General features: G+C 44.9%; 3 protein-coding genes across 3 annotated transcripts in view; 2 read left to right on the top strand and 1 right to left on the bottom strand.

Moving 5' to 3' along the window:
* Window positions 1-18,128, bottom strand: part of IFT122 (intraflagellar transport 122) — a 32,425-nt gene extending 14,297 nt beyond the window's left edge. Inside the window, exons 1-17 of the mRNA XM_032193973.1 lie at window positions 18,068-18,128; window positions 17,845-17,911; window positions 16,888-16,972; window positions 15,969-16,047; window positions 15,094-15,170; window positions 14,612-14,678; window positions 13,454-13,600; window positions 11,948-12,023; window positions 11,275-11,466; window positions 10,375-10,513; window positions 9,519-9,721; window positions 8,915-9,052; window positions 8,064-8,228; window positions 7,022-7,219; window positions 5,268-5,408; window positions 3,532-3,585; window positions 1,225-1,386 (exon numbers count right to left, since the gene is read on the bottom strand). Coding sequence (XP_032049864.1) covers window positions 1,225-1,386; window positions 3,532-3,585; window positions 5,268-5,408; window positions 7,022-7,219; window positions 8,064-8,228; window positions 8,915-9,052; window positions 9,519-9,721; window positions 10,375-10,513; window positions 11,275-11,466; window positions 11,948-12,023; window positions 13,454-13,600; window positions 14,612-14,678; window positions 15,094-15,170; window positions 15,969-16,047; window positions 16,888-16,972; window positions 17,845-17,911; window positions 18,068-18,108 — 2,031 coding nt within the window. The 5' untranslated portion in view covers window positions 18,109-18,128. The remainder of the gene's footprint in view (window positions 1-1,224; window positions 1,387-3,531; window positions 3,586-5,267; window positions 5,409-7,021; window positions 7,220-8,063; window positions 8,229-8,914; window positions 9,053-9,518; window positions 9,722-10,374; window positions 10,514-11,274; window positions 11,467-11,947; window positions 12,024-13,453; window positions 13,601-14,611; window positions 14,679-15,093; window positions 15,171-15,968; window positions 16,048-16,887; window positions 16,973-17,844; window positions 17,912-18,067) is intronic.
* A 235-nt stretch (window positions 18,129-18,363) lies between these two features.
* Window positions 18,364-21,648, top strand: MBD4 (methyl-CpG binding domain 4, DNA glycosylase). Its single transcript, XM_032194281.1, has 6 exons — window positions 18,364-18,784; window positions 19,283-19,357; window positions 19,939-20,073; window positions 20,292-20,441; window positions 20,754-20,857; window positions 21,455-21,648. The coding sequence occupies exons 1-6, from the start codon at window positions 18,364-18,366 to the stop codon at window positions 21,530-21,532; spliced, it is 963 nt and encodes a 320-aa protein (XP_032050172.1). The 3' UTR covers window positions 21,533-21,648.
* A 446-nt stretch (window positions 21,649-22,094) lies between these two features.
* RPL32 (ribosomal protein L32) lies at window positions 22,095-23,719 on the top strand. Its single transcript, XM_032194045.1, has 4 exons — window positions 22,095-22,175; window positions 22,644-22,744; window positions 22,969-23,150; window positions 23,544-23,719. The coding sequence occupies exons 2-4, from the start codon at window positions 22,649-22,651 to the stop codon at window positions 23,671-23,673; spliced, it is 408 nt and encodes a 135-aa protein (XP_032049936.1). The 5' UTR covers window positions 22,095-22,175; window positions 22,644-22,648; the 3' UTR covers window positions 23,674-23,719.
* The last annotated feature ends 214 nt before the right edge of the window (window positions 23,720-23,933 follow it).

Below are 23,933 nucleotides of genomic sequence, written 5' to 3'. Positions count from 1 at the left end.
ATGTTCTTCCATGCATCATGCACTCCCTGCACAAGCGGCTTCCTTCAAATGCTAATAAGTACCTTTAGTTTCTTCTGCATTGAATTACTCTCAAGGATAGGAGGCACAAGACCTTTTGCTCTCCACTAAATATAAATGTGACTACTGCCAAGAATTAAAAGATTCTAATGAAGGCTTATGGGAAAATTTTCATCCATGAATTACTTTATGTTCAAGAAGAGCCAAAACACTGAAGCTAACGAAGACTCATCAGCCAAAAATAGCAGCAGTCCAACTTACATCAGCCAAGTCCCAAAGTATTTATATATTAAGCACTTGGAAGAAAAAGCTCTCTGTAGCATAATTCATGGAATCTATGCTAAAACAGTTTATATGCATGTCATGGTAAAGTCTTTGTCCAGTACTGGACAGAATAAGGCTCTGACAAGCGATGAACAACACTGAACACTGCATACGTTCTCAGTGATATTCAGATGAAAACACCATAGAAGACAAAAGGTAAATGATGCTTTCTTATCACCATATAAAAACATCACTTGTTAAAACGGTATTCAATTTATTTCTACTTGGGGACAGAGTTAAGAAAAAATGCCAAGACAGATTGATTCTTGGGAAGCAAATTCTCTAGGGAACAAAAATATACTAGTTTAGTATATGACACAGTTTATAAAATATATTAATACAGACTTAAATGCTTAAGTTCAAACTATGAAAGAAAAATATTTTTGTTGCAATAGGGAAGTGAATTAAACACATGGTGCACATACCTCACACCTCCACTTCAGAAGCCAGTAAATAAATAAAAAGGATTCTTGAGCAACCAGTGGGAAAGAAACCACTATGAAAACTAGATTTTTAGTTTTTGAAAAAGGCAAATGACTATGGATGATACTCTATAACCAAAATCCCAAAGTCACCTCTGGTAGTGCCTATTAAAAATTTCACTGAAAAGCCACGAGCCACACGGATACACTTGGGACTACACAATACACAGTCTGCTACCTCAGTTACAGGCTCTGAAGAAAAATGCCAATATTGCTTATAGACACAGAAAACAGACGTTTTCCACACCTGTAAGCCTAAATGGACTTCAGCCAACCAAAAGAGAAAGTTGGAATGCAAAACCTGCTCTTCATCCTGTCCTTTTATAGAATCATAGTTTGAAAACATTTACAGGTACCTGTTAGTATTTCTGCATTTAAATACTCAGTTGCAAACTATTACCTTCGCATAGTCAAACATGCGTAAATCAGAGTACATATCCAGAGCTAGGTTCTCATGCCCACTCTTTTTGTACAGCTTTGCTGCCTCGTGGAATTTTCCCTGGTAGGCATAAACATCTGCTAGGAACAGTTCATTGACATTTTCTCCATGCTTCTTCCGCTCCTGGAAAAAAGAAACAAGATGTAGAACATTCTAGATGATCAGGACCCAGGTGAGAAACAGGCATTGAAGGAGTTGGATTTTCAAGCTCAGATTTTAGCTGTTAATAAAATCCTGTAACATGATACGATGATTATGCTTCTCCTACATTTTTGGTGAATTTATAATTAAACGATTCAATCTCTTTATTAAAATCAGGAAGAGCAAAATTAAATGTCACTACACAAACCAAACTGTTGAAAAAAATCACTTCTCTTGATTTCATATAGGAAAATGAACAGACACTATCATTATGCTATTTAAAAAGAAAGTATCTGATGGGTTCCTTATTTTCTCCCATAGAAACTCACTAGCATATAGTTTGGCTAAATTAACAATATGTGAGGGTGGGAAGAACAACAAACATGAAAATAACTGTTAGCAATAAGCAGAGTCACAAAGTCATCAAGCACAGTGCCACTGACTCTGTCACCACATACAAGAGCTCGGGAGGCACTTCAGAGCGCCTGCACATATTCTCCTGCAAACTGGAGGGGCTCGTTCCGTGCAGGAAGCTACCACACGTGCCAAGCATATGCAGTGCCACAGCAGCCTTTCTGCAGATCAGGCAGTGGAGCAATGCCACACACACTGCACGCATACAGGCGTCTGTTTTACCCCATATCTCAGAAATGCATCAGTGCCCGGCTTTGGATAGAATTGTTACTGGTCTGTCCCATATGAAAGTACGTAGCTATGAACTAAATTCAACAAAAACTGCACTAAAGAGGCAAAAGCATTCCGCATGCACACACAGTTGAATCTCTGCTGCCAAAGGAGACCCTCACCACCACTGTTTCCAGTCACATTTATTGGTAAGGGCTGTTGAAAGTTCCCTTTTAGAATTTCATTAAAATAACAATCAGAGGAATTGTTACACCATTTTTGAAAGATTTCACATAATCTTGCCAGATAAAAAGATCTGGCAGTTATGTTTCCTACTGTCATCAATTAGAAAAAAAGTGTCATTACCAAGAGAAAACAGTCATATTAATGAAATGTGTGCTTAATTACACCCTTACAAGCCTGAAAAGGAATCCAATATACCACAAGCAACAGTAAGCAACGATGCAGAACTCTCACTTCAGAAGAAGCATCTTCAAGAAGTCTGAAAGTAAGTTTATGCTGATTTACAAGGGGAATCTTAATAATTAAACAGACTACAACATGACAGTAGCAGAATATTCTCAGCAGATGCAGATCTGGAGAAGCATGGGTAAAAAAGAAAGGTTATTGGTGAGAGAATGCTCTCATCTACTTATTTACCCTTTAAGAAAAAAAAAGGTGGGGTGGGGCGTGCTCCTAGCACAGAGCTTGTCCCATGTTAGACACCAAGAAAAAAGTTAACTGCAACCAACAAATGGCTGACATTTTGACAGAACCAGGACGGCTTTGCAAGGAATGGAAGGCAAGGAATGTGTTCTTTCAGAGAAGGTGCAAATCTATTTAGCATGAGATAGAGGAATCCCCTTTTTGCCACCTCAACACAGATCTTCAAACCAAGCATTATCATCAAGTGGTCTCTGTAAAAGGACAAGAGAGCATGTCTTTTAATGTGCTCATGACAGACAGTTATTGTCAAGTGAAATTCTATCAAGAAGTGTGAAAAGAATGAGAAGTAGTGATTAGAACACAGCATGGAAGTAAGGAATCCTAAATTCTATTTCCAGTTGTCACAGACTTGTCATGAGACCTTGAGTTTGTCATTTTATTTCTCTGGGCCTGTTTCTGGTTCTGCAAAGAGCAGATAATAGTAATTACCTACCTCCAGGGGGTAAGGAAAGGCTTAATTAACTCATGTTTATGAAGTATTCTGTACTAAGATCTATTAGCACAGTAGTATTCTACCAATTATTAGTTGAATATTTTTCCAGTTTTCCTGAATGCTTCTAAGTTCTCATACAGTGCACTGTCCCACAAATGCATTTTTCTCCCAGTTAAGTTTCAGTCCCATGACCAGAATTAGAGTCATCCCTGCTAATCAGGATTTCTCACTCTGAACACAAATCCAACAGTCAGAAGCACTAACGGAACAGACATCTCTCCAAAACAGAAGGCACTTATTTCAGCACAGCGTGTTTTCTTACACTATCTTTAACATTCTCTTACCTCAATACTGCTGATCAATTCTAGATATCTAAGGTCTCTTATTCTGGTAAATGCCTATTGAAAAGAAAAAGAATAAAAGGAATTTACTTGAAAAGCCAGGAAACCAACAAAATGTTGTTACACATAAATCAAGGTGTCTTTGTGCATGTAGGACAAACAGCAAGACGCCGATTTTTGTGTCTGTGCAGCACCTAACCTGGTGGGCTCTTACTACAACCAGGACCCCTCAGCCACTACAATAAATATGACAAGGGGACAGCTCAAAAGGCTGAGCACTGAAAACAAACGGTGAAGGTAGGGACTAGTAGTTGTATGCATGTCAGTCTCACAGGAAATGCAAAATACCTTTTAAAATATTACATGCTTTTATTCTGGCTATTTTACAGCATTTCTACTTTTCTGTTAGACATGGTACACACTAAAATTTAAGGAGACTATTGCAAGTATAACATATAAACGACTGTTTTGCTGAAACAATACACATATGCTTATGGTTTTTATACCATTCTTAAAATTCAGTATAGAAGCAGCCCAGGGAGAAGACAGCAAGAAGGCAAGACAGAAGTACTGGGAGACGGGGTAATATCTTTGGCGAATGGAGATAAATGCACAACCCAAAGTCCCAAGTGGCAAAGTCACGTGCAAGTTACAGCAGCTTAGCACTTCTTCTTGACAGGCATCAAAAAATAGAAATTTAACTCTTTAGACTGCATGTTCAAGACGTGTAGCCAAACTAGTGCTTAAGAGGGCATAGAATATTCTGCTTACACCAGATCGGACTAGGAACTATGAGAGCCTTTAATGTCAAGAAGCTGCTTTTGTTCACATTAATCCGCTCTAATTCTAAGAGGGCACTACTTTAAAATTCCAAGGAGGCACTGAAAACTTCTTTTTAAGAGTATCTATTTGCATAAAACCATATATGAAACTGGAATTATTCTGATGCTTCCACCTCATGAAAAAAAGAGAAAAATAAAGCATTTAACATCCTAAAAAAAAAATTAAAAAAAAAAAAATCTGTTATTAAAAGATGCCTATCATTGCAGGCCATTCCCTGCATATTTTTAGAATGCTTTGTCTTTCATACAATATTTACGGCATTGAACTCAGTTTGCCCTCTCTTATTTGAAAAAAGATGCTGAAGGAAAAATAGGGAAAGTATTTTATGCCAGAGAAAACTGTGTTCTTTGGTATATGCCCACCTACATAATACTCCCCAAAATGAGACATCCCTGATAGAAGGTGACTAAAATGATGACATGCCATCATCACCATCCTCAAAGAAAACTAACGTGTAAGTAAAAAACAATGAAATCTACACATTTAAACTGAGGTTCTGAAACACTTGGGGTGGAGGACACAAAGAATAGATTTATAGGCTGGGGGGGAGGCTTAGCTGAGAAATTCTTTGCTGCCACCTGGTGGCGAGCAGCACCACTGAACAACTTCTCAGTTTTATTTCTCAAACTCATCAGCTCATTTTCCAGCAGATGTAAGAAGCCTTTCTTTATATTTAGCACTTATTTAGAATATGGCATTTATCTAGAAGAAAAAAATGGATCCCTGTTTAAAATCTCATCTCCAGATCTTGTATATAACACAGACCAGGCCTAGGACAAGTAAGGTAGTAACAGAAACACCACTTCATGTTCCAGCAATTAAGAAGAAACAATGACAGCAAAATAAATAAATAAATAAATAAATAAATCTGCTAATCAAGCGAATAACTACTTTACCTTTTTAGCTGTTTCAAACTCCAGTCCTTCTAAGGCTTCCATGGCCAGTTCTTTCCAGTCAGCATCAGTCACTCCTAAACATGCAATTTGATATGCTTCTTTAAACATTTTCCGTTCCAGATATTGATACATGGGCGCAGACTAAGGATTTCCATTGGAAAAATGTGCATTAGAAAGCATAATACTGAGGTACATTTGAGAAATTCTCTATACAGTCAGAAAAAAATTACATTCCAATCACAACTTTTATGAAATTCCACAGGGAATAAATGTATGTTTTTGTACAATGTGTAGAATAACATTCTGGGGGAATTATCAGTGTATCTTCAGACCAGCTTGGTTAATTATATTCCAAACACATCCACCTTGAAGTCTTCACTTCCCAGCACATTAGGAAGTAGTTAATGAATTCTTCTGATTCCTCTGAGCATTGTACATGCTAGATATTATGTATGAAGGTTTTTTGTTGTTCTGTTTGTTTTTAAAGAAAATACTATGAAGACAGAGCAAAGGAGGGAGTAGTTTGTTCTCAAAGGCTCCAAGCATGGCAGGTTACCTAACAGAGCAGGACGAAGCATCCCTAGAAATATTCAAACCCAACAGCAAGGGGCATCGTGAGGAAGTAACTCCACTCTGCCAACCTGATGACAAAGCTGTTTTACCAAGACTGAAACTATTAAGCCCAGAAGATGCTGACCTCTCCTAAGGACCTGCCCTAAAAGCAAATTAAGGAGAAACGCTGTCAACTGCTGCAGGCTGATGCAAACAGAACAAGGCTCAGGGACCTGCAGCTGCAGCTCAAACCCTCTGAATGAGCACAGAGTGCTGCTGCTTCCTTAATTCTGGGTTTGCAAGTAAAGAAAGGATGCATATTGATCTCCATGTTACTTTTACCAATTTATCTCATAACTTTTTGATCCCCTCTCCCACCAAAGTACACTTTTGAATAACCTGCCTAAAGCATTCCAAAGACAGACTAAAAAGAAGCACACTAGGCTTGGTATATCTCACAGCTACCAACCGTACTGGACAATCCAGACTTCAATTAAGGGGTCTAATTACTTAATCAGCGTAACGTCTACAGAGTAGACAGGGATCTAACACAGGATATCCATTAGTTCAACAAAAGCACATAGCACATTTGCCTTCTTCGTTGACCTTGAATTTCAAATCTTGCGCAAAAATGTGGGTCAGAAGTGAGTCACAAACTGTTTTTTTTTTCCTTTTTTGTTTGTTTCTTAGACTGCTTTGTATTCTTCCATTGCTTCCCATAATATAGAAAATAGCATTTTGTGGATGGCAATTTATAAACTTGGCATATAAAGACTACGCGTGCATGATACAGTCAAACTAAAGCATGCAGCTTAAATATTACCTAAATACACTTAGATGATGCAGTATTTGTTGTACTCATAAGGAAAATAAAATGAAAACTTGAAGAAAGATACACAAACTACATTAAGAATACAGGAAGAGGTAACACCCGCACCATAAATTTAAAAGCAAAGATGACTATAAGTACATTTGCAATTAGAGAAGTAAGAAGAATCAACAGTAAAAAGGAAATTAGATTCATTATGATCAAATAAAAATAAAATAGATCATGCAATGTATCTTATATGGCAATAAAGAAGATTTGTAATTGCAATCACTACGGTAACAGAATACTGGTAAATTTCAGGAAAGCTTCTTCACTTCTTAAACACTGGTGTTTATGAAATGTAAAGCAACACTTAATGAGATAAAAGGATTACCTGCGGAACTTCAACAGCTGACATAGAAAAAACATGAAGACAGAAGATCTTGGAGCCGTTGTAACCCACAACAAAGCCTTGAAGTTTTTGTTGATGGACAGGGAAGTTGCTAGCTTTGATATTGAGGTAACCCCCTCCAGAAAAGCAAAGCATATCCTCACACTGTGTATTCCATGCCACACTGTTAGCGTTGGGTTCCTAATGAACAAAATAACTGATGAATACAACAGATACAGCCACATAATCTTTCCTAAGAAATATGCATCCTTCAGATAGAACATTTGATCTATTATAGCCTGGCATGTGCACACACACACACGCACATGTATTCATTATTTACATTTGCAATAATCTAAAGCCTCATATATTACTAAACAGATTTACAGAGCCATATTTTACATTTCAACAGCTATAATTGTCTTTTTTTGTTTTGCATTTGGTAATTATCTATGCTAGCAAACTGTAGAACATACTATTCCGCAATAATAAACTGTTTGCTAGCTACCACACTGAACTGATCATTTTTGTGCCTGTAACTCAAAGAAAGGTACAGACCTTGTCTTTGTAGCACTTCATACTTTCTATACAGTATTCTCTGAAAATACTTCAAATGAGTGAACACTCAAAGGGACTGTTAAGCTTTCAATAAAGAGAGAATTATTATTCCTGTTATAGTCTGGGAATACATAACAAACAAGTTTAGGCTTTGTGTTCACATTATGATAAAGCCAAAATTCTTGTTAACATTAATACTTGAAAAGGAACCAGGACAGAGCTCTGAATTAACCTGAAAGGGTCACTTGTTACAGTGTTCTTCATTCAGCTGTTGCTCACACATCTCCTGTCTTCTAATTCCTCATCTACCAACCCTAAAACAGTAGTTTTCACTGAGATATAGTTACGTTCTACAAACAGAAATTAATGGTTTAAATAACTTATTCAAACTTAAAACTTTTGTTATGTTCTGTGTTCTCAATCTCTTCCTGCCCCCTCCCCCCCCCCCTTTTTTTTTTTAGGGATTGAGAACAAGACTAAGTTTTACCTGAAACAGCAACTCTTTGGTATGAATATCATACACTAGGCAGGTATCATTTTCATCAACCACTGCGAGCTTGTTTCGAGATGCACTCATATCCAGACAGCGCACAGCTGTGGATTGCTTCAACAGGACGATCGCAAAGACATTATCAACAAATATCTTCAGAATCTAGACATATTTGAAACCAAAGTCAGTCAAGTTTTTGTTCCTAGAACTAGAAATCACCCTGAGTACAAACGCTAATGCTGTATAAAGCATGCAATCGCAATTTTTTTTTCCTCAGAGAAATTGTAAAATAAAATTTAAAAAAGGCTTCCAGTCTGAGGTATCTTGAAATTCAAGACTTGTTTCCAAACATACTCTAGCTTGCAAGCCCACACAAATAGGACATTTGCTAAGCATCCTGAAATTTTTAATCCTCCGCTTTAACAATTACATTAATATATGACTAAAGGAAAGTATAACATTGATACAGAAGACACTAAAGATCTCAAATTCCTTTTTACTTCTGTCCTTAACATCAGTATCTATGGGCTCCAGTTTGCAACTCTCAGAGGACACACACACGCACACCACCACCCCTCCAATGACAAACATTCTCTCAGTTCACCAAGACCTCTGTTTCTGTCAGTTGTTCTAGCAACATATGGGCTTAAAAGTCAAGCAAGTTTGCATAAATTTTGTAACCAGAGAAAATGAAAGAAAGAAGCAATCATTTTTAAACACAAGATGAGATTCAGTCAAATAAAATTTTAGGTTATGAGAAAACATGCTGCTCTTAAAGGTCTCCCCCAAAGAGCATTAAACAGGTTTTATTTTCAGTGAAAAGACACATACCAGATGTTATGGGTTACCTGACCATTCTTTAGACCAACTAAGAGGCCTTCTCTTCCTGGAGGTCCTCCAATTACTTTAATGTAACGAATAAGAGATTCCATCAGCCATTCCCGTTCTTTAACGCCACTAAATGAGAGGCACTGCAATCTTTTCTCCTAAAGACACAGTAATGTACACAATACTGCATAAAGAAAAAAACTTTGTGCCTCTGAGGTTTTGCATTTATACCTATACTGGGTGTGCCTATTTCACAAACAAAAAAATCAGAATGTCAGTCAATTTAACAATTTAAGGCTATGAACAAACAAACAAGCAAAAACAAACAAACAAAAAACCACCTGGTTTTGCAGCTCACTTTTGCCCAAAGGTTTCCCTACATTGGGTGCTACAGTTCTCTATGGCAACTGTTTTACTAAAGCAGAGCCACCTGCGGCATGCCACAGGCATAGCTTACGATGTGGGCGCTGTACATGGTAACAGCACTACACGTTGTATTGTCTAAGAGCGCAAACCCGTACAGTTCTTCCCCTTAAGATATCAAACTTTTCCTACCAGCTCTTTGGAAAGCTACCTTCAAGTCTGAATATACCCCAAAACTACTTTTAATTTTAAGGCACATACCTGGCATAAAATTATGTGATCTGAACATACAACCAGCAAGTTGCATTCAAATTTCTTTACTATTTTTTCCTTCACCCGATAATACATATCTGAAGAATCATCTGAGTATAGCTCATAAATCAAGATTTTCTCTGGCATCTGGATGGCTAATCTGTTTTTGTAGATTGCAATTTTCTTTACAAGCTCTCTGCCTTTTATTCTAACTAGAGGGAAAGAAAAACAAAGAAAACATAGTATAGGCTGACATGAAATAACAGACTAAGACAGAAAAAATCATTATAAAGATAAAATTTATTTTTTCTGAAGCACCTACATTTAACAGCAGATTGCTGCTAGGATATGTTTGTTTTTCTGCATCTATATAAATTGTTATGTGGATGGAAGGTCATCTTCCTCTACATTTTTTTTTTTTTCAACTGCACATTCCTGACCAGTATTTGATCCCTTCCCATAAAAAGCCAAATTAGCACAAAAATAAAAATCAGCACAAACTGTTGAGGTTGCAAGTAAAAAAAACCAAAACCAAACACAATATAAATATATATATATACACCTATATACCTATATATATATATATAGGTATTTTTATCTCATTTGCACAGATTAAAATCTTATCTTAAAAGCTTCTGCCCCTCCCATCATCCTTTCAAATCCCCATATCTTTCATTAAGCTTGTCAGCACTAATCCTCCAGAACCCAAGTTTGCACTCTCATCCTGCAAAAAGGATCCTCAATTTTACTGTGGAAGTGCCAACAATCTGACTGGTAGATGAAGCATGTATTCCAAGTGTTCTGATGGATATTAAAAAAAAAAAAGTAACGAGATTGAAGCTTTGGCCTGGAAGTGTGAAATTACCTTTTTGTTCAGTGATGAGGTGTTGGACAATAACATCAGTCATGCTGTCTCTGTAAGCATAGCGATCTTTATAAAGTCCATGAACAGTGCTGAAAATCAACTGATAAAAGGATATTGTTCCATCCTGGCACCCTACTGCCTGAACACAAGGAGAAAATAATTTTAGTTAATTGGTACGTGTAGGTGAGAATTGGCAAAACTTCCAGTATTTATGAGCATTATGTTCCTTTTCCTGCATAATGTATAGACTGAAAGCAATTACAGGTTACTTGTACTAAAACAGTGTCAGAAACGCTGTTGACCTTTGTAATGCAAAGCAAGGACTGATGCTATCATAGACTTGATTTATGTTTTGGGTTGTTGTTTTTGTTTGTTTTCTTATTTTGGTGGTTTTAGTGTTTTTTGTTTGTTTGTTTTAAATCTGCTCTGCATCTCTTAACATTTGTGTATTAGCAGACTGCAGCATTTATGACTAACAGTTGCCCTGCTGGTATTTTCCACAAGGTATAAAGCTAGAAACTCTAAACAGAAACAGAACTCAAACATTTTCTTCCCATCATAGAACTAGATTTGGTCGACTTAGAAGTCATTATCATTTTTTCCCCTCCTCCTTCTCCTCCATTCCCAAACCCTCCTCTTTGTAAATCAAAATGCAGCAAATGCTTACCATCTGAAAGCAAGAATGACACTCATTTACTGCCATACTGCAGCCCACGTTTTACTTCTGCAGGATATTTTTAATTTCAGTGGTAGCTGAAATATTTTAGGAGCTCACTAAACAGTGTTTAGGTTCTGTTGTCTCACTAGGGACATACAGACTAGACAAATGAATTTGAAAATGTATGGTCTTGCCTTATGGCTCACTGTCTGTGGAAATATCAGTAAAATGTACCTACTCACCACATAGTTGGAGTCTGGTTTAGCTTTGCACGTCCACACCCAGCTACTTTGCTCTCCTATGGTTCCAAGACGCACACCATCCTTCGTGAAGAGTGAAACTTGTTTATCGGAACCTCCCAATAAAATATACTCTCCCTTAGTAAAATAGCTGACACAGCAAGGGTCAAAATTGAGCACTCTGTCCTTCCCAATCTAGGAGGGAAAATAAAAATACATAAGTAAAAAATATTAACAAAAGGATCGTTTCATATCTTCCCAAGGCAGCAATAACAGGTGAATAGAAACGCAAGGATCTTTTTCTTAGTGGCAACTGCTGTCACCAAGACCATTCTCCTCATCTCTCCAGCCACGCACAACTTTTCAATACTTTAGAAACATTGTCTATCTTAATATTCCAAAAGGCAGTTCTAAATTACATCCAAAAGTCACAAAAGCTGTAAAGGCACTAATACAAGAATTTTAAGACAGTAGCTGAGTTGTCACAAGAGACACAAGAGCTAGATAAAAATCTGGTTGGGGCGGGGGGGGTGAGGTGGTGGGGAATGACAGATTCATTACAGGCCTGGAGAGCAGAAAACATTTAATGCAGCTAATAAAGCCTTAATACAGAAGTACTTTGTATACAGTACACAAAGCAGAATCAGAAATACCATACCACCTTCCAAAAACATACCTGTTTGCCACTAAGTTGATAAAAGGAAAGCTTTTGACCCCAATCGGCTACAGCTAAAGTATCATTGCGTTCATCTCTAAGGACAACAAAAATGTTAATGGCAATTTTTATCGTAACTTAATTGTAAATTTCTTAGAGCAACAGAACCAAGTAATAGGATAGCAGAATATACTTCAAATTACTCAAAACAAACAAACAAAGCAGTAACAAAAACCTACAACCACCAAATGAAAGTACAGCAGAGAAATCTTACCATTTAAAGCTGAGGAAGACAGCTTAGAGACAAAGGAAAAATCAGTCTCCTTTACAGGAATAACTGAAAAGCTTGATTCTGCTATGTAAGTAGCAGGTACAGTGAAACTAGTGGTCCTTTTAAACAAACGAAGCACCTGGGCCCAGATTCTGACCTTAGCTACAGTAGTATAAAGTCACCATAATGTCAAAACCAATACAGCTAAGCAAAACAACTACAGCTACGAGAACGCAAGGCAGAAAAGGAAATTGTTCCTGCCAGACCAGCAGCATAGTGAGGAAAGGGTTCAGTACCAAATTTGTTAACTTTGGTACTCTGACACGATCTGTGCAGCTTGGAACAAAACGTTAGAGTCACCTTCTCTACAGTCTTGCTTAGGAAGAAGGGAGATGGAAATCTGAGCATTCTGCTGCAAATAATGCTTCTAACCCTCAGCTGAAAAAAAAAGAAAACAAAAAAGCTACTGAAAAGCTAACTGTTCGGTAAGCCTTCCCTTTGCTCGATGCGCAAGGTATGCATTTGTGAGAAAAAACAACCTGCTATCACACGCTTAAGAAGTATCTCACAATGAACACATGCTGGCAGAATAAATTAGTACTATACCAGCAACTCGTAATCCCGGATTTCCTAACTTTTGAATACCTGGTTTGGCAACCTGCATAAATACTCTTTGCCTTTGCTGTTTTTTGTAAATCACTCTACTGGGTAATACAGATGGATATATCTGTATGTATGTATGTGCCTTTGTAATTTCACTCACAAGCTGAAATCCACAGGGGTCTCTTCTTCCTGCTGGTCTTCTACCTGTGTCTCACTACACTGTCTATTGCCAGGCCTGGATTTCAATTCTGGTATCTCCTCTACATGGCTGTTATCTGACTCCTCTTGTTGATCTGCTCTGCTCCAAAATCTCTCCCACCTACTGCAATAGCAATTGTTTATTCACATATATGTCACAGCATTGCCTCTGAATTGAAGTGCAAACAGGTTCTCCCCTCCCTCCCCCAATCCAAACAACAAAGACAAAAGAAATGTTTATGATACCTAAGCAGAATTTGTTCCCAGTTTATCCATGTAATTAAACACTGGCAAAGACAAACCCCAATACATAATCACTAAAAAATAAAAGAAGTAACATATTTGCCATTAATGTGTTCCAGCAGGTTGAAAGTCAAGCCTTTCTGCCATCAGTCTATCTGCTATCAAGAATTAGCCGGTCAGCATGAAAAAACAGGAAGAATTAAATTATTTACCTGGATGGATTCCAACAAATTGACCATATTGGAGATGAAACGCCCCCTGTACGCTCTATTTTAACTTTCTCTTCACCATTTTTATTCCGTATGCTGACAATGCCATTGAACATCCCCAAAGCAAGGTACTGGCCATCATTTGTCCAGCTGATAAAACATACACATACAGAAGAGCAAACTACTAAAAACAAGCATCAGGAAGGTAAAATGGTACAGCATACTCAAATAGGGACAATAGATTGAAATATATTTCTAAAAGGGAGTTCTGGGATATAGCCAGTAATCCTTGTAATTTGTTTATGCACCTAAATCCCCATTTATGGCACCAGCACGCAGTTCACAGCAAGAACATTTTATTACACACACAAATAAAGCAGAAAAAAATAAAGATATCATCTGCTTGCCATACTTCTATGGTGCTAATTAACACATACATTTTTGAGAATGAGATCGTTGACAGTAGACCAGACTTTTAAAAGCTACATTTAGAACACGGAAACTGCATGGTGCTGGGTTAGAGGAGACCTGCTTCTGTGCTTGTCTCTACTGTAGTAAGCTGGATGACTTTACACAAATTAGTACAGCCTTGCTTCAGGTTCCCCACGAAAGTAGTATCACCTTCTGCAAATACCAACAACATGGAAGACGAACAGCTCTGCAAAAAAGTGTGTAATTATCTTTCCTCCAACTTCCTTGTGCTGTTACTGCACAAGTTGGCTAAACAGATGGAGAGAGAAATTAAGACATCAGCTCAAAACCAGAGCACCTCCCTGGTACTTTCTGACAGGGTTTGTTTTAACAGTACCAAATAAACCTCCCAGACCATTTACTATTTAAAGTAAAACAAACAAACAAAAAAAGCAGCTCTCTGAGAAGACAACACAAGAAAGAACAAATCATCTTTGATGAGTATTAGTCTTATTTCTACTGGAGCATTCTACATACCATTAAAATATTTTAATAATGAAAATGGCAGAGCAGCATAAAATACGCAATGCTACTACTCAGCAAGCTGGGAGAGCCCCTCTCATACTGGGTGCGCTGTCTTGACAAACATTGAACTACTTTGCTTGAACTTTTTTCCTTTAAACCTGCAGATTATTTGAACCATTTGTACTGAAACTAATGTAAATGATACAGGTAATTATTAAAACTTACCTACAGCAAGTAATCTTACTGCTAGCTTTATGTTTAGAGACTGACTTCTGTTCAGGAGACCACAAACCTTGATAAAAACAAACAAGAAGCCAAAGTAAATTGTAAGTAAGCTTTTACCAGTCTTCAGATTAGAAAATAATATTGTCAGAAAATTCAGTTTGGACTTCAAAGTCATCAAAGTCTCAATCACTATTAGAAGGACATTTAAATACACATTATATAATCAGTAAAGGGGGGAAATACCTAATAGAGGAAGAGTTTCTCTGGAAAAATCACAGTAAAAGTACATTTTATTCTAGGACACGTCACTACATAGTCCTCTCCAACTGATTTTAAATGATATAATTAAGAATCTAATGTTACTTAACTTTAGCTAACGTATCTCTCCTGGACAGAAAGAGCCATACATATCTGTGGTTAGCTTAGCTATACAGCTTTTATGGAATTCAGTGACTTAATGGAAAAGTGAGGAGAAGACATACCAAAATCACTGGAAGAGCAGGATGCCAACTGATGAGTAAGAGGATTGTATGAAACGCACTGTATAGAGTCATTATGCCTAGAATGAAGTTACAATCGCATTTCAGTAAGTCACTCTTAAGTGCCTTTTTCTGACTTTCAGCGAGATAGCAGCAAGGCTCACCAGATGGCAGAAATAACTTGATCAGCTTGTATTACATCAAATTAATCTGCAATTACTGTAAACTAAATCCATAATAAAACCTGAAAAAATCGTCTCTGCATGGCACGATTCACTGCGTTTCATCGAGATCAGCTAAAAACATATGTAGGTGGTGGTTTGTGAGATGTGATTAAAGGTTATATCCAAACCCTAAGCATGCTTGGGTATGCTCCGAACTAGTGCAGTAGCTCGTGTATAATAACTAGTAATAATTGTACGCACACATTCAGAAACAGAATTTGAAGATGTAGCTTAAAAGAGATGACATATTAAATATAGCAAGAGAAATATGGGAGTACACTGAGAAAAAAAGTACCAAACCTTACCTTCAGTTTGGTCTTTGCCCTAGTTCTATATTAAGTTGGTTTATTACACAGATCAGTTATATTCCGTTTCATTTCATCTCAACCTACAAAGTGTCCCTAGTTCTTTGCCAGCTCTCTAAATTGAGAGATTAATCTAAGCCTTCCCGCCCTCTGTAATGCCTTTAATTGCTTTCCTACCTCATTCAGGTACTTTGACTATTCTTTTCCTCTTCCCTCTCCCATTAGCCACTGGCATTTTCTCTGACCTTAGTTAACCTTCTTCCAACTCTCTCATCACTTACTCTTTGACAGCAGGGTGCATAATCAGAGGCTGTATTTGAGGTGCACAGAATTAAAAGGCATCACTTACGTGTATTTCAGAATTCCTTCCAACTTTGAAGTCCAAATTATCACACTTTTATCAGCTGAGCCAGACGCAAAACGTTTGCCTAGGAATTAAATATAATTTAAATCGCATACATGAGAATCCTTTGCACTCCAAGTATTTAACCAAATAGAGAGCAAGATGTTCTTGAACTGGACAAGGCTCAAATAATAACGGGCCTAACACTGTAAGTGTCTTGATGCGGCTGCACTTCTCTACTTGAAATTCCAGTGGCTTTATTTTGATACTCCTTCGGAGACTGCCTCATTAAAGCCCAGTCATGCAAGCAAGAAGATGGCCTTTCCAATGCTGCCAGTCACGTGTTGAAGATTTGTTACCAGTGTCAAGAGAAATGTGACATATTTTCAAAGGCACTGGCTCTAACTTAAATATTAGTATTTGAGAGTAAGTCCTTCGAATCCACACGCAGTACTTCCTCACGGAATGAGCACCAGAAGCAATGAACAAACTAGAAGCGTAAGGTGACCTGTACTGAGCACGCTAACATACGAAGGATCAGAAGATTGGGAAGCTTTGGGAGAGGAACTGCTGGAACAAAAATTCAAGGCAAGTGGAGTACTAGAAAGAGGGATCTCTAGGGTAAGCCTTCTCCTGACATTACCTCAGGACGTGTCATGGGAGGGGAGGTGGGGACTACAGCTCCTGGATTAACAGGTAGCCTTACATGTAAAAAAAGATTCGTTCCTTCTGCACGTAGCATTTGTGAGGCATTTCGAACTCCCGATTAAAAACAAAGAAACAAAAGGAAACACCACATGCACACATGTTCAAAGCGCTGTTACTGGAACAACCCTGAATTCGTTACCAATTTGCGGTAAGAAATGGGAGATAATATGCACTTTACAAAACGAACTAATTCTATCCTAAAAAAAGGGGTATTTACCATCTTTAGCATAAGCCACACAGTATACTGTGTCCTTATGACCTTTCAAAGGTTGAATTAAGGTTCCATCAGAAGTATCATATACCTGTATAAACAACAGGAAAAAAACAGTTACCTTCCAAATGAGGACTATGGCACTAAATTACCTAAGATCAACAAAATTGTATCTGTTTTTGTTTTTGTTTTTTTTTTTTTGCATGCAATACAATCCACACAAAACAAGGCATTTTAAAGTGGAAAAGCAGTTTTTCTTAATGTAATGTTTCTCTTCCAACATTTTGAAAGAAAGAACACTAAACATTAGAAAAACACACGCACAAATGAAATTTCCAAACAAGTCGTTTGTCCTGTTCACCTTACTTCATCCCTTTCCTTCCTCACATTAGATATTTAAACACAGTAAGCTACTGGGAGGACCATCACTGACTGTAACGCTCTGTGAGTGCTGGGGACTAAGAGGCCTGCCTTCCTTCAGCTCCAGCCACCTCTGGGCAGCCGTGCAATCCATCCCGCCGTCCTGGCCGTTCTCACACCCATCCCATCCGAAAGCTTTGGAGGGGACCGTGAGCAGCTCTCGCTGAGGGGCGAGCAGCAGGCACGCTGACCCAGGGAGCGTGATGGGAGCCCTACTTGAGGCCGCTCTCAAGGCACGGGCATGAATTTGCGTTTCAGAGATTTTCGTGTGGGAGCAGAGCCTGCACGCCGCGCCGCCCGGGTGGAGGTCAGCGGGTCGGCAGCTGCTTCGTGAGGCGCGAGCACAAGACGCCAGCAACACGAGTCCGTTACTCTGCGAAACCGGGCCTGCAGCTGGGCAAGACACGGTAAGGAGCCTCAGAGCGCTTTGCAGCGAGCCCCATCAATTCACGCGCAGACCCCAGGCTGCAGCACCAGGGATCAGGGGACGCGGGGGGCGGGGTTCCTCGGGTACCGTGCGGGGAATCGCAGGCGCTGCCCTACCAGGAGCCTGTTCCCAGCAGCGACTATCAGCTGAGTGCCGTCGGGCTTGAAGGCCAGGTCATAAATGCTGCGGGAGAGACAAACACAGCGGGGTCAGCGCCGCGCGGCGACAACGGGCCCGGAGCCACGGCACGGCCCGGCACGGCCCGGCACGGTGCCGGCGGCTCGGCTCGGCTCGGCTCGGTGCTGCCCGGGCCAGGGCCGTGTCCGCGGGGCCGCTCACCAGTGCTCCGCCTGGTCGCGCCAGGTCAGCGCGGCCCGCATGGCCGGGACGGAACGGGCCGGGCCGGGATGGATCGGGTCGGGCCGGGCCGTGCCGCCGCCCGGTGCCCTGGCAACGCGCAGGCGCAGCGAGGCCCGGCGGCAGGGGGCAGCCGCCGGCAGGGGGCGCCCGGCGGCCGGGCCGCAGCGCGCAGGCGCGGCGAGGGCGGGGCCGCGGCGGGAGGGGGGCGTGGCCGAGGGGTCACGTGACCGTGCTGCCGAGGGCGCTCGCCGCCGCCGCGCGAGGGCGGGGCCTGCATGGCGACGGGCGGCGGCGTGACGTCACAGCGCGCGGCGCGCGGGACGGCCGCGAGCGGCGCGCGCGCGGGAGTTGGGCGGCGCGGGGCGGGCGGCGGGGCCGGTGTCGGGGTCTCGCTGCGCGCCGCCCCCGGGCCGGGCCCGCGCCGAGGCGCGCCCGCGGCTGTCCCGGGAGCGGCGGGGAGCGGCCGCGGGGCGCGCGGCGATGAGGCCGGCGGCGAGCCCCGGGGAGGCGCAGCGGGGCCGGGCGGAGGCGGGCGGAAGAGGAGCCGGGCCCGCAGCCGCGATGGAGCGGGGAGCCCCGCACGGGCCGCGGGGACGCGGAGCCTGAGGGCCCGGGGAAGGCCGGGCACGGAGCGCGGCCCTGGCGGGGCGCCCTCTGCGGAGCCCCAGGCGGGGAGCCGCCCCGCAGCGCCGCCAGGTACGGGCGCGGCCCCGAGCTGAGCGGCCCTACCCGGCCCGCCGGGGGTCTCCGGGGCTGTACGGAGCTGCCCGGTGTGGCACCGAGCCCCTCAGCACCTGCACCCGGCCCGCCTCTGTCCCTGCCCCTCCCCGCGCACTGAGCGCAGCCGGACCCGCTGCTGGTGCTCCCCTTACCCCCTGCGCCCACTCCTTGGTGCCCCTGCCCCGCTGCCCGCTTTGCTCCGTGGATGCGGCAGCTCACAGCCGGGTCGGTGCCGCAGGGTGCAGGCAGTGCTTAATTCTTAGCTCTGGTTTGAGCCTGGCTTCCCAGGCCGCGGCAGGGCGGTGTTTATCGCCGCAAGGCTTTTCTCACACCTGCAGCACGCTGATCCTGTGTACAGCTGCCTGAAACCCTCACGTTCCCATCACAACTGAAAGGAAATGTTTTGTGAGGCATGATAGCAAAAGAGGTGCTTTTCTTTTCCCATGGTAATGCTAAGGCATTATTTCTTTCCAGAAGAGCCTACCCCACGAACACAGGTGGAGAGGAGGAAAACAAGTCCGTATTTCTCAAGTAAATACAGTAAGGAAGGTACGGTGCTCCTCAGGGAAACAGACCCTGCTCTGGGGGGAGGAACAGGCTGGCTCAGGACGCAGCGGTGTGTCAGGAAATGTTCCCAGTTTCAGGCTGGCCACGTGCAGCAGCAGCAGGGCTCTGGCTCTGCCTCCTGCCCTGCTGGGCTGTACTCGCAGCCGTCCCGCTGGGACCCGATGGCTGCGGGGTGTCAGCGTGAGTGGGCTCAGGGGCAGTTCTCATCCCGCTGGGGTGCTCTGCCTGTCACGGAGGAGCCCTGCGGCCATGTGCTTACACGAGTGTGAGGAGAACCGTGGAGGGACAGCCGGGATAGAGGGAGGGCCTCTTCCAAGGGAGCATACACAGCACGGCACGCGGGGCCGTATAGGCAGCCCCGGTGCTGTGCCAGCGCTGCAGTGCGCGTGTTCCCGCACAGTTCTGCAAAAGGGAGCGTGAGAGTCACCCCTGCTGCACCCACACGCGCTGCCCCGCTGTGCTGAACCTGCTTCACTAGCGCATTTTTTTAATTATTTTCCTTTCAGTAGGTAATTGCATCCTTTACTGCCCAACACATTTTCTTCTGTTGCCTTTGTGCGCAGCTCCAAGCCCGCCTCGAAGGAAGGCGTTCAGAAAATGGACTCCTCCGCGTTCTCCTTTTAACTTGGTCCAAGAAACGCTTTTCCACGATCCGTGGAAGCTGCTCATTGCAACCATATTTCTCAATAAGACGTCAGGTAAATGGAGTAAAATGGTTTCGTGTTGTAGAAGTGTTGGGTGGTGTTATCATAGGATCGGGACAGCTGCCAATTTTTTGCGGCATTAATGAAAGAATAAATATATATTAGCTTGTGATGAGGTTAAAAGCAATCTTTAATATGTGTCCGCTGCCTCGGCAGAAGCTCACTTCAAGAAATGAACCTAGATAATCAAAGGAGACAATTTCTGTGGCTAGGTAAAATGGCGATTCCTGTGCTCTGGGAGTTCCTTGAGAAGTACCCTTCTCCCGAAGTAGCCAGAACCGCGGACTGGAAGGAGATGGCGGAGCTGTTGAAACCTCTTGGCCTCTACGCACTCAGAGCGAAAACCATAATCAAATTTTCAGGTATATTCCTAGACAAGTCTGTGGAATGGTGAAAATCAGACTAGCAAGAAAAGCAGCGTTATTCTCAAACTGCCTTGTGATGTTTCTCCTTGGTGAGTGTGGGTGGTGCTTTATCTCAGGCAGCCTTGGGGTGTTTTGGTTTTATGTGCAGAGCTGTAATCGTATTGTCCTAACTGAGTGACTTGTGCTGCTAACCTAGCCATGGTTTTTATTTAAAATATTGCAGAATGGAGGTGGGGTAATAGCCCATTTTGTTTAGACCTGCTCTCTAGGATCTGTTTGCACGTGGTGAGCTGTGTGGCTGTGTTCTAGATGAGTACCTGACCAAGCAGTGGAAGTACCCCATTGAGCTGCACGGAATTGGAAAATATGGAAACGACTCCTACAGGATCTTCTGCGTCAACGAATGGAAAGAGGTGCGTGGTGCTGCTGTTCTGCTGGGGCTTGGGCTGAGGCGTGCTGCAGGTGGTGGGGGTCTGTCCTGTCTGTGGGACTTGTACCCATGTACTCACTTGGACTGAAAAATCAGAGCAATTTTTCTTCTGAAGAGAATTGGTTGAACTAACTAGGTGTACTTTTTTCAAGTCTGAGCCCTTAAGTCAAGGCTGATGTCACCTTGATTTTTTTTCTGTAATTCTCTGTTTTTACTGTTTTATTTCCGCAGGGTGGGGGTGAGGTGCAGCTCCCTGCTGCAGTGCAGGGTCGGGTTCTTACACTTAATGCCAGCAGGATGCTGCCACCCCTCTGGGGCGTCTTCACTGCGCTTTGCTGTGGGGATCCTGTTGTCACAGGGGGGTGGAGGGGAAGGAGCGTTCTGCTCTCTGTCACTGCCTTTCTGCAGTTCCTGCAGGCTGTCCCGGCCGGCCAGGCCGTGTGTGGGGCAGCAGGACCGGTTACAGGGAGGCCTGCTGCCGTCCCGGGGCCGCCTCGTGCAGCAGGCAGAGCCACGGGGTGGGTGGGTGCGGGGCCGGGGGCCGGTTCGGGATCTGTCTCAGGCCGTGCGTGTGCCGCAGGTGCAGCCGCAGGACCAGAAGCTGAACGTGTACCACGCCTGGCTCTGGGAGAACCGCCAGCAGCTCGGCGTGGGCTGAGCGGGGCCCCCGCGGCCGGGCTGTTTGTGGAGCGCTGACCGAGCACCCCGTGGCGGTGAGGCGCCCGGCAGTGAACGTTTTAATAATAAATAATAATAAATCAATCAATCAATCAACCGATGCCCGCCGCCTTGACGCGCCCCGTGTCGCTGTTGTTGTTGTTGCCGCCCCCGGGGCCCTGCGGCCGCCAACCCGCGGCGGTTCCCTGAGCCGGAAGCGGAGCCGCACTACGTCACTTCCGGCGTGCCGCACGCGGCGGAGCCGGCACGCGGCGGGGGGGGGGCGGGCTCCAGCTGCGGCCGCGCGCATGCGCCGCTGGGGGGCGCTCCCGGGGCAGGGCACGGGCGGAAGCGGCTCGGGGCAGGTCCTGGCAGCTTCACAACTGCGGGCAGGCGGCGGGGGGCGCGGGGCGGCACCGAGCCCCTCTCCCCGGGCGTCTCCCCCGGAGCGAGCCCCCCGTTGGCCCCGCCCGGCGGCGGCGCTGAGCTTTGCGCGGCCCCGCGAGGGGGCGGTGCCCGCCCCGTGCACGCGCGTGGCGGCGCCGCCCTGCCAGGACCTTCCCCCCCCGCCCCATAAGGCCCCGCGGCGGCACCGCCTCCCTCTCTTGCCGGGCCCGGCCGCGGACGGCGGCAGCGCGCGCACGGTGAGGCCCGGCCGGGGCCATCCGCGCCCATCCCCCGCGGCCCGGACCCCACGGGCCCCCCGCCCGCCGCCAACGGGCCCGGGGCGCCCCGAGCGGGGCCGGGAGCGGGGCCGGCACCTCCCCGGCGGCACCGGGCGGCGGGGCCGGGGCTCGGCCGTGAGGCGGCGGGGGACGGGGGGGGGCTGGGGGGTGCCCGGCGGTGCTGGCGGCGGGGGGAGGCCGGGAGGGGGCGGGGGTGGGGGCGTGGGGCCCTCCCCGGACCGCAGCTGGGGAGCTGCCCGTGCTCCGCCGGCCTCGGAAACGGGAGGCAGAGCGACCGCAGCGCCGCGCCCATTCCCCCGCGGGCCTCGCGGTGGCCGGCGGGGGAAGACGGCCCTGCCACAGCCACACGCGGCCCGGACACGGCCACGCGGGCGGCGCCTCCGTGCTGAGGCCCTGCTCAGCCGCCTCCCTCTGCCCCTGCCCCAGGCACCATGCCGGCCCTCAGGCCTCTCGTGAAGCCCAAAATCGTCAAGAAGAGGACCAAGAAGTTCATCCGGCACCAGTCTGACCGCTATGTCAAGATCAAGGTAAAAGCTCGCTGCGGGTCTGTCTGTTGAATGGCTTCGGGGAAATCGGCTGGGGCTGCCCTCAGGGCTGGGGATGGTTGGGGCCGGGTGTTGGTGCTGTGGGTTGTGCTGTAGGGTCGGTAGCTGTGGAGGTCAGTTTTGGCTAAAGTTGTTATTCCCATGTGGGTGCTTCCAGACTGATTTAGCTTCATAATTGAGCATCATTTTTTTCCCTATTCCTTCAGCGCAACTGGCGGAAACCGAGAGGTATCGATAACCGAGTTCGCAGGAGGTTCAAGGGTCAGATTCTGATGCCCAACATCGGTTATGGGAGCAACAAGAAGACGAAGCACATGCTGCCCACGGGATTCAGAAAGTTCCTGGTCCACAACGTCAAGGAGCTGGAAGTGCTCATGATGAGCAACAAGTAAGTCTGCAGTGCCACCCCGTAACGGTGCTGGGGGGAGGCAGAGGGGAGCACAGTCAGGAGGCAGTACAGGGGAGACCTGGGAGGCTGCAGCTCCCAGAACACAGCGGCTGCCTCAGCTTCCTAAGGGCTGCCATGCACTGGTGGGAGGCGTACAGAAAGCTGCTCGGGGCTGGCACGTTCACACCTGGTGAAAGCACCACGTTAAAGTGGTGCTGACGGCATTGGCTTGGTAAAACAGCATCAGCTGTGGCTTTGCATCTGTTAGGACACAAACCTAAATGTTCTGCAGCCATCTCCTTGTAGCACTGCTCCAAAGCAAAGTACCAAGTAACGCCGTTAGATCTCACTGACTCCACTTGCAAGGCTAACAGGCTGCTCCGCTTCCCGCAGGTCGTACTGCGCAGAGATAGCTCACAACGTGTCTTCGAAGAACCGCAAGGTGATTGTGGAGAGAGCTGCCCAGCTTGCCATCAAGATCACTAATCCAAACGCCAGACTGCGCAGCGAGGAGAACGAGTAAATGGCCTCCCACAGCTGGGATGTATTTAATAAAGTGTGAACACAAACTCTGCTGAATGTTTTCAATGCTGCAAGGGGAGGCTTTGGTTTGCCGGCTCCTGGGGGCTTGGCCAGCAGAGCTGTGGCCCCACTCGCACCCGCAGTTGGTGCCCGCCTGGCAGTGGGGTGGCAGCAGTGCACGCTGCGCAGCTCTTGCTTTAAGGTACTGGGGCACTTGTACCTCAGGTGGGCTGGGGCCAGCTCCCCTTTCTGAGCATGGCC

This window comes from Aythya fuligula, chromosome 10, assembly GCF_009819795.1.
Source record: "Aythya fuligula isolate bAytFul2 chromosome 10, bAytFul2.pri, whole genome shotgun sequence".
NCBI classification, from domain to species: Eukaryota; Metazoa; Chordata; class Aves; order Anseriformes; family Anatidae; genus Aythya; species Aythya fuligula.
Note: the sequence above shows the minus strand (reverse complement) of the source record. Positions and strands in the feature narration are given on the sequence as shown.

Coding starts and splice junctions, on each gene's coding strand:
- MBD4 (XM_032194281.1), top strand. CDS start 18,364: ATGGCGACGGGCGGCGGCGTGACGTCACAGCGCGCGGCGCGCGGGACG. Junction 20,074..20,291: donor ATTTCTCAATAAGACGTCAG/GTAAATGGAGTA, acceptor TTCTGTGGCTAG/GTAAAATGGCGATTCCTGTG. Junction 20,442..20,753: donor AACCATAATCAAATTTTCAG/GTATATTCCTAG, acceptor GCTGTGTTCTAG/ATGAGTACCTGACCAAGCAG.
- RPL32 (XM_032194045.1), top strand. CDS start 22,649: ATGCCGGCCCTCAGGCCTCTCGTGAAGCCCAAAATCGTCAAGAAGAGG. Junction 22,745..22,968: donor ACCGCTATGTCAAGATCAAG/GTAAAAGCTCGC, acceptor CTATTCCTTCAG/CGCAACTGGCGGAAACCGAG. Junction 23,151..23,543: donor GTGCTCATGATGAGCAACAA/GTAAGTCTGCAG, acceptor CGCTTCCCGCAG/GTCGTACTGCGCAGAGATAG.